This window comes from Tripterygium wilfordii, chromosome 15 (assembly GCF_013401445.1).
Source record: "Tripterygium wilfordii isolate XIE 37 chromosome 15, ASM1340144v1, whole genome shotgun sequence".
Taxonomy (NCBI): Eukaryota; Viridiplantae; Streptophyta; class Magnoliopsida; order Celastrales; family Celastraceae; genus Tripterygium; species Tripterygium wilfordii.
The window spans coordinates 11,415,465-11,424,896 of record NC_052246.1 but is presented as its reverse complement, the minus strand read 5'-3'; the positions used below and the strand labels follow the sequence as shown (position 1 = coordinate 11,424,896).

General features: G+C 38.7%; 1 protein-coding gene across 1 annotated transcript; it reads left to right on the top strand.

The window, feature by feature from the left end:
* The first annotated feature begins 2,446 nt into the window (after window positions 1–2,446).
* LOC120016211 (ABC transporter B family member 19) lies at window positions 2,447–8,885 on the top strand. The gene is made up of 10 exons (XM_038868869.1): window positions 2,447–3,012; window positions 3,112–3,166; window positions 3,280–3,455; window positions 3,710–3,910; window positions 4,125–4,384; window positions 4,483–4,799; window positions 4,897–5,120; window positions 5,225–6,044; window positions 6,137–6,378; window positions 7,440–8,885. The coding sequence occupies exons 1-10, from the start codon at window positions 2,764–2,766 to the stop codon at window positions 8,646–8,648; spliced, it is 3,753 nt and encodes a 1,250-aa protein (XP_038724797.1). The 5' UTR covers window positions 2,447–2,763; the 3' UTR covers window positions 8,649–8,885.
* Window positions 8,886–9,432: the final 547 nt, after the last annotated feature.

Genomic DNA, 9,432 nt, shown 5'->3' with positions numbered 1-9,432 from the left:
GGATAGATAGAGTGACATAGCATGCACAAATATATAAAATAATTTATCATGATTAATTATGATCATGATTCATGATTACATGATTAATCATTGTCATTTGTTTAGGCTTGCTACAAACAAGGGCATATATCACTTTAAAGGCATGTAACGTTAAACTTTGTGGGGTTGTAGCTAAATTTCTTTTTTCAACCGAGAACGGTAACATAAAAATTTTTCATATGAGCCTAACTTGGGTAGTCAGGCTCGTGTGCACAGAAATTTCTCACCTGATAACATGGTAAGTTTGGCCAAAACACAGCGTGTGACTAAAAAAGATATTACTCCCAATGTGAATCAAACTCAGAACTTTCCAAATTCATATTATTTGGCTCCGTAAAAATTCGTTAATTAAACTATCACCTAAGTGGTTGATTGGAGCTAAACTGACCAAATCATTAACACTAATTGTACCACGGACTATTGCACTCCACTTCAAAGATTAGATGATAGAAATACCGTTGAGAAATATGTTTTCATATTGAAATCGAACTTTGAACACACATATGTCTAACCCAACAAATTGTCAACCCAACCAACCACCTCTTATTAGTAGAAAACTACAATTTTTATTTAAAAATGAATGTTAAAATAAATATAACTAAGAAAAAATAGCACCGAGCGAGCACCTTTCGTTGCGAAGGACCCTCTTTAACTGTTGAACTATTATTTGTGGTTGTCTCCCTCAAACTCAAGGCCTCAACCATACATTGAATCATTCACATTTATCCCTTCAACTCTCACAAAGGTCCCCTTATCTACTAACTAAAGTTTAATGAGTGATTCGTGAATCACGTGTCATGTTTTGTCAATTTTAATGTTAGTAACCAAAGAACCACAAGAAGTTTCGCTTTCAACCCCAAAATTCAAGGATTTTAAGGATTTTGTCTTTTTCGATGGTTAAAAAAATTGAACAATGTTTTCGACCAATAATTCATGGCAATATATATCAACATTGTTTTCCCCATAATTAACTTAACACACCGACACCGAGCCATTGGTTAGAGTGATAAACATGGTGTATATTATCTTGATGATCAGTGTTCGAATCCCTCTCTCTCGTTTAAAAAAAATAAATAAAATATGCATCGTAGTCGTTAGAAAATTAGCATGCTAATAATAATAATAAAACAAAAAAAAAAAACACAAATTGGTTATGAAAACACACTCAAACAAGTAATGTATATTTGAAAAATCAATTGCACCCTGGATGTGACTTTGATCGTAATAGAATGTGACTTTGATATATATGTCGCCTTCATTTATATATATGTATATGTATATATATTGAGTCATTGACATATATACATATTTTTTTTGTCTATATATATAGAGACGAAATACTACATATAAGTTGATGATAAATAAAGGAAGTGATTGAATTTAAGCTTCATTCGATTGAATCTATCACCCCCACCCCACCAACTCCTAATATACATGCCATATTTTGGTTGGCAACTTTGTGTTTGGCAAAACCCTCTTGAAGTTTCATGTCAAAAGAATTAATTTCAATTTTCAAATCACATGATTTGTTGATGATTAGTTGCTAAAATACCTTGTAATCCCTCAAAAGTAATCATTTTTAATGACTATTAATTAAACAATAATGACAAAAAAGAGGAAAGAAATCACTTATAATTAGAGCAATCACTTTCATGGCTGCCACTGCATTTAACTATAACGGTATAGAATAGTAACCCTAGACTCAACTGTGCTGTGCCCATCAAAGATTCTACATATCCTCTTGGCTCTTGTGCACAAATAGGAAAGTTGAGGGTTATGTTAATGGAATTAATTCAGTTTTTATGGGGCCTGTGAATTTAATTATTTTTTTTTCAATTTTTAAAGTTAAAAAAAATATCTATAGAAAGAATAAGGACTGCAATTTACTACACATGTAGTGTCAGGGAAGGATGTTTTTATTTATCAAAAAAGAAGAAAAGAAAAAAAAAAGGTTTTTCTATAAAACATTGAATATATGACAGAAAAAAATTACAAAAAAAAAAAACCCAAGTTCACATTGGAGAGGATCATTATTAATAAAGTCTTGCCCATTAAAAATGATTTTATCCTAAAAAAGGCATACTTGAATAATATTTATCCAATATTTTTTGTTACAATATTTATTAAAATAAAAATATATAATTTGAATTTATTAAGACAGTGTAAAAAAAGTCTCTATATATGTAAAGATTAATTGCAGAAATTTTAATATACAGAAAGAAACTTTAAGAATAATAGGACAATAAATATAATTAAATAAGTATACTAAAACAATTTTAATTAAGAAACTAAAATTTGTGCTAACCTACCACCTTTTAGAGGCTTAGACAATCAGAATTCAGAAATAGGTAGAGTGGAGCTACACCTTCCCTTATAAAATCCTCTTTTGAACTTCATTTCTTCACCTCCTTTGACCATTGGTCTAACACACACAGAAGCTCTCACTACCTGTCTCTCTCTCAAGATACACAGTCCCTGGTTCTTGAGTTGATAACCATAAACGACAATTTGAGTTATTGAAGACCCACAAATAGACAGAGGTAAAAAAAGAGAGAGTACCCAGATCTCCTACTTTGATATTGTTCAATCAAAGCTTAGATCTTTTTCTATAATGGCAGCAAACCCAAAAGCAGAACGTTAGGATTTTTAGTGGAACACACCCAACTGATTCCCCCCCCCCCCCACACCATTTTCTCCTTTGAAGAACTTGTGTTGAGTGGTATAATGGCGGAGACTCCAGAGGCGAAAGCATCGATACCAGAGGCAGAGAAGCAAAAAGAGCAGAGCTTGCCATTTTTTCAGCTGTTCTCATATGCAGATAAGTATGACTGGCTACTGATGACTTGTGGCACTGTGGGAGCTATTATTCATGGTTCTTCAATGCCAGTGTTTTTCTTGTTATTTGGGCAAATGGTTAATGGGTTTGGAAATAACCAATCTGATTTGCAAAAGCTGACCAGTGAAGTTTTGAAGGTACGAATCACTTATATCTATCACGTTTGCCTTATCAAATCTAATCCAGATCTAAGATCTATTGTTTTCTTATTCCTTTTTATGTTGTGTTTGATGCAGTACTCTGTATATTTTGTGTATCTTGGTCTGGTGGTTTGTGTGACAGCCTATGCAGGTGAGCAGTTGATTCTTATCTCTCCTAGTCTTCTCAAACTTCATTTATAACGTTGTTCTTATCTGAATTTGCAAAAGCTGAAGCTGTGTAGTCCAATTTTTTTCCTTAACCAGAAACTGCATGCTGGATGTACACTGGAGAGCGGCAAGTGAGCACTCTAAGAAAGAAGTATTTGGAGGCAGTGTTGAAACAGGATGTGGGGTTCTTTGACACTGATGCAAGAACTGGTGATATTGTTTTTAGTGTCTCAACAGACACACTTCTTGTCCAAGATGCCATTAGCGAGAAGGTGCCGTTCTTTTTCTTTAATTTAATATTTCATTGAGTCAAAATTGGTGCTGGTGGTGTCTTTTAATATGAGAATGCACATCTGGGTTGTTGATTTTCATTTACTCCAAAGGGTCCCATGGCTAATTAGTTCTTATTTTTATGACTTCACATTCTTCCAAATCTGGATTACATGGGTTATCTAAAACTCTGTGACCCTTGATGTAGATTGATTTTAATTTTTGTAGACTCACCAACTGTTTTTGGGTAATCTAGGTGGGTAACTTCATACACTATTTGTCAACTTTTTTGGCGGGGTTGGTGGTTGGTTTTGTATCAGCTTGGAGGCTGGCATTGCTTAGTGTGGCAATCATACCAGGAATTGCATTTGCTGGGGGCTTGTATGCCTATACCATTACAGGCCTCACCTCCAAGAGTCGAGAATCGTACGGCTTTGCCGGTATGATCGCTGAGCAGGTGAGTATCATTTGTCTAACAATTTCGCTGAGTTGTTGATTAATGCTTTGTTAAATTGTTTATATATACTAATTTTTTAGCCTCATATGTTCCATATTGTTGTTTATCATAATAGTCACTATAAAGCTTCACTCTTTTGATTAGTTTATTTTCTATCAAACAAATAGCTTTGAAGGAAATTAAGGCAATCTGATTGTGTTTCCTTGATGCTTAGGCAATGGCGCAAGTTCGAACAGTATACTCATATGTAGGAGAGAGCAAGGCCTTGAATGCCTATTCAAATGCCATACAAAACACTCTCAAGCTTGGTTACAAGGCTGGGATGGCTAAAGGTCTGGGGCTAGGATGTACCTTTGGAATTGCCTGCATGTCTTGGGCTCTTGTTTTCTGGTATGCTGGTGTTTTCATCAGAAACGGACAGACCGATGGAGGGAGGGCTTTCACAGCTGTTTTCTCTGCCATTGTTGGCGGCCTGTAAGATCTCCTGCTAAAATGACATGCCTTTAGTCCTTCGTGTCAATAAACTTGTACTTGTCCTGCTTATAACTTTACGGTTGATTACTTGCTAACAGGAGCTTGGGTCAGTCAATTTCAAGTCTTGGACCATTCAGCAAAGGCAAGGCAGCTGGATACAAGTTGATGGAGATTATTAAGCAAAAGCCCTCCATAATTCAAGATCATTCCGATGGCAAGTGCTTGCCGGAGGTTCAAGGCAATATAGAGTTCAAGAATGTGACATTCAGTTACCCATCAAGGCCTGATGTTATGATCTTTAGAGACTTTTCCATCTTTTTCCCCGCCGGAAAGACTGTTGCAGTTGTTGGTGGTAGCGGGTCAGGAAAAAGCACTGTCGTGTCTCTAATGGAGAGGTTTTATGATCCTAATCAGGGTAACTAAGAAATCTTTCTATGTCGTTCCATGTCCAAAACCGAGCTAATGGCCTTTCATGGTTGGTTGGATTAACATTTTCACATTGTCTTGAGCAGGACAGGTTTTGCTGGATAATGTGGACATTAAGACACTGGAGTTGAAGTGGTTACGTGATCAGATTGGCCTGGTGAATCAGGAACCTGCACTCTTTGCCACAACCATACTTGAGAACATACTCTATGGAAAGCCTGATGCAACGATGGCTGAAGTAGAGGCTGCTACTTCTGCAGCAAATGCTCATAGCTTCATTACATTGCTCCCTAATGGATACAACACTCAGGTTGGTCTATATAGGCCAATTAGTCCAACTTTGATTTTTCTTTATACAACTATAAGGCATGTTATGAACGTTGTTATGGAATTTACATTTCACTTGAAAATCAGGTGGGTGAGCGAGGAGTGCAGCTCTCTGGTGGTCAGAAACAGAGAATTGCAATTGCTAGAGCAATGTTGAAAAATCCTAAGATCCTCCTGCTCGACGAAGCCACTAGTGCACTTGATGCAGGCTCTGAAAGTATCGTGCAAGAAGCATTAGACCGTCTAATGGTCGGGAGAACAACCGTAGTCGTTGCTCATCGGCTCTCAACCATAAGAAATGTTGACACAATTGCAGTCATACAGCAGGGGCAAGTAGTTGAGACAGGAAACCATGAAGAACTTGTTGCTAAAGCAGGAGCCTATGCTTCATTGATGAGATTCCAAGAAATGGTTGGTAACCGAGACTTTGCAAACCCATCAACACGACGCTCACGCTCATCACGCCTTAGCCACTCCCTATCGACCAAGTCTCTAAGTCTCCGTTCAGGCAGCTTAAGAAACTTGAGCTACTCATATAGTACTGGTGCCGATGGGAGGATTGAAATGGTGTCAAATGCTGAAACAGACAGGAAAACTCGTGCACCAGATGGCTATTTCTTCCGCCTTCTCAAGCTAAACGCTCCTGAATGGCCTTATTCAATAATGGGTGCCATTGGTTCTGTACTGTCTGGTTTTATCGGCCCAACTTTTGCCTTTGTGATGAGCAACATGATTGAAGTGTTCTACTATAGAAACCCTGCCGTCATGGAAAGGAAAGTTAAGGAATTTGTTTTCATTTACATTGGAGTTGGCATCTATGCCGTCGCCGCATATTTGATTCAACATTACTTCTTCAGTATCATGGGAGAAAACCTCACTACAAGAGTCAGAAGAATGATGCTTGCAGGTACATATTTAACTGAACATTCTGAATTCATCACATAATTTTGTATTGGGTGTCAGTTTTTCCATTGATTTACAATCTTTTTTGTTTGACAGCAATATTAAGGAATGAAGTCGGATGGTTCGATGAGGAGGAGCACAACTCAAGCTTGGTTGCAGCTAAATTAGCAAATGATGCTGCTGATATGAAATCTGCAATACCAGATAGGATATCTGTGATTTTGCAAAACATTACCTCCCTTATCACTGCATTCATGATTGGTTTCGTGGTGGAGTGGAGGGTCACTATTGTTATCCTTGCTACCTTCCCCATTCTAGTCCTCGCCAATTTTTCCCAGGTAAGCCCCATACTCTTCTGTTTTCTTTACTTGTTCTGATTTCTTTCTGCATATGCTTGCGATCTCCTGGAATCTAGCTTGGCCTAAAGCTTAGCATTAGACGACAAATGCAACAAATAAAAATGGGTCTCTAGCTAGACGCTAGTCTGGTTCACTGCACGTTCTACCTTCAGATTTTAATTCCTCAAAAGTCACGTAAAAGCCAATATAATACAGGACCCATCAATAGCAGAGATTCCATAGTCTCAGTCCATCATTTTCAAATGCCCGCTAATTTTCGAGGTTATTGACTTCGTTTGTATTTTTTTGTCTGGAAGCCATTCAAAGTTTTTAACTTGTTTATTACCTTCCACTATTTTTTGTTTGTTTTTCTCTTGGGACTTTTATCGAACACCGACAATGCACCAAGCAGCGTAAGGTCGGTTCCGCGTCTGTCGAGAAAGACTCGAAATTAAAAGGCCATTTGTTTGTTTCTTCTTATTTTGGTTTTTGAGTTCTTCTTGTTTCATATAAAAAAACAAGATGCCACCGGCATGCGAGAGCTTCAAGGGATTCTTGTGGCCCGTGATCGCATATTATTTGACACATTTGGCAGTCAACAGTGGCATGGCAGACCCTTTATTCCCGAATCCCGATTGTCGTTATAGGAAGTGTCTGGAGTCTAGACTGTGGGTTTCTTTGTGAACAGTTGCTTCGTACTTTGTCAACCTTCTTTGCTCTTCTTTAACACGCGGACAACGTACGTACTCTGTCCTTGCTCTGCAGATGAAAATCGTTTTAACCACCGAAAAAAACGAACTTTAACGCGATTTTTAGGCAGTAATGTGAACCAAACATACAATTTGAACTATGCTAATTGGGTATCCCTGCTTCACTTACCAAATCTGACCGACTCTTCTAACTCATACGAAGATCGATGAAGTGTAGAAAACCCAAGAAGAAATGTTGATCAAATTGAGTGAAGCAAAAGCAACAACTGCTGGTGCTTGGAACTAACTTTGATGGGTGTTGATTATTTTTTAGTTTCTGAGTTTGATTCTGTTAAATTCTTTGTTGCACAGCAACTTTCGCTCAAGGGTTTTGCTGGAGACACTGCAAAGGCTCATGCCAAGTGTAGCATGATTGCTGGTGAGGGAGTTAGCAACATCAGGACTGTTGCAGCCTTCAATGCCCAAGACAAGATCCTCTCCCTGTTCTGTAATGAGCTTAGAGTCCCACTTCGCCGTAGTCTACGACGAAGCCAAATAGCTGGCATTCTCTTTGGCCTCTCCCAATTTTCTCTAAATGCCTCTGAAGCTCTCATTTTATGGTGGGGTGTACACCTCGTTAGGCAAGGTGTCACGACATTCGCAAAAGTTCTCAAGGTTTTTGTTGTCTTGGTTATTACAGCTAATTCAGTGGCAGAAACTGTTAGCATTGCTCCAGAGATTATTAGGGGTGGAGAGGCTGTTGATTCTGTGTTATCAATTTTGGATCGTTCGACCAAGATTGACCCAGATGATCCTGAAGCCGAGGATGTTGAATCCGTTCGTGGGGAAATTGAACTTAGACATGTTGATTTTGCATATCCTTCACGGCCTGATGTTATGGTGTTCAAGGATTTCAATCTTAGAATCCGAGCTGGCAAAAGCCAAGCACTAGTTGGGGCTAGTGGGTCTGGAAAGAGTTCTGTGATTGCTTTGATTGAGAGGTTCTATGATCCAACGGCCGGGAGAGTCATGATCGATGGAAAAGACATTCGCAGATTGAACTTGAAGTCTCTTAGGCGTAAAATTGGGTTAGTGCAACAAGAGCCAGCATTGTTTGCAGCTAGCATTTTTGACAACATTGCCTACGGAAAAGATGGTGCAACCGAAGCAGAAGTCGAAGAAGCTGCTCGTGCAGCCAACGTTCACGGGTTTGTGAGTGCATTGCCTGATGGTTACAAGACACCAGTTGGTGAAAGGGGGGTTCAGCTCTCTGGTGGTCAAAAACAAAGAATTGCCATAGCCAGGTCAATTCTCAAGGACCCAGCAATTCTGTTGCTAGATGAAGCCACAAGTGCACTTGATGCTGAGTCCGAGTGTGTGCTACAAGAAGCACTTGAGAGGCTAATGAGGGGTCGAACCACGGTCCTCGTGGCTCATCGTTTATCGACCATAAGAGGAGTGGATTGCATCGGAGTTGTTCAAGATGGGCGCATTGTTGAGCAAGGCAGTCACTCTGAATTAGTCAGCCAACCGGATGGGGCATATTCTAGACTCTTGCTGTTACAGCATCAGCACATATGAGAGGGAAACAACATGGCCTTGTTTGTTAATTATGTTTGGGGTCCCCATTAACCTTTGAAGTTCCCATTTTCAATGATAGTTGTAGATATGGTTTTTTTCTGAAGAATGTTATCTTAAGAACAAGTATCCCATCTCTAAAGGGCTGCAAGTGTCTAAATTACTGAGCTTTACAAGCCTTTTGTTGTCTGTCTATCTGTTTGGTTCTTTTCATTGGTTATGGACAGTCTCTTTCTGCAATTGATATTTTATAGTATCAGAAAGGCAAACCCTAGAAGCAACCTTTCCAGGCTTGAATGACAGGCCCTTTTTACCTTCTGTGTTGCTTTCAGCATTGCATGTGACTGTCAAAAAGTGTGCTCTTTTGGGCTAAAAGATAGTGGCATCAGACATCTCCAGACCCACATCAATAATAGGGCAGTCAAAGAAGTACAAGAACAGCTAGCTTATCTCATGTTAACAAAGTGGAGAAACAATATTCATTTGGGGGCATATGGTATGAATTATTGCAAAGCATGATATGATGTGAAATATTTAATTAGATATCAAGCTTTAAGCATGTGGTGTCCAAAGTGAGGATCACAAGCCACCATGGGCACATTGTAAGGCCCTTGCTGGGTACAAAAAACTTAGTGAATTTAGAGTAAATGAATTTAAAAGCTTAGAAATCACTTGGTCGAATATGTCATTCGGATAGTAGAGTGAATGTAAATTTCGGACCATTAGAACAGCTCGCACCATGTTGACGACATGTAAGATTGGATCGAAACTCGAAACTCATGCGGGT

Coding starts and splice junctions, on each gene's coding strand:
- LOC120016211 (XM_038868869.1), top strand. CDS start 2,764: ATGGCGGAGACTCCAGAGGCGAAAGCATCGATACCAGAGGCAGAGAAG. Junction 3,013..3,111: donor TGACCAGTGAAGTTTTGAAG/GTACGAATCACT, acceptor TGTTTGATGCAG/TACTCTGTATATTTTGTGTA. Junction 6,379..7,439: donor TCCTCGCCAATTTTTCCCAG/GTAAGCCCCATA, acceptor TTTGTTGCACAG/CAACTTTCGCTCAAGGGTTT.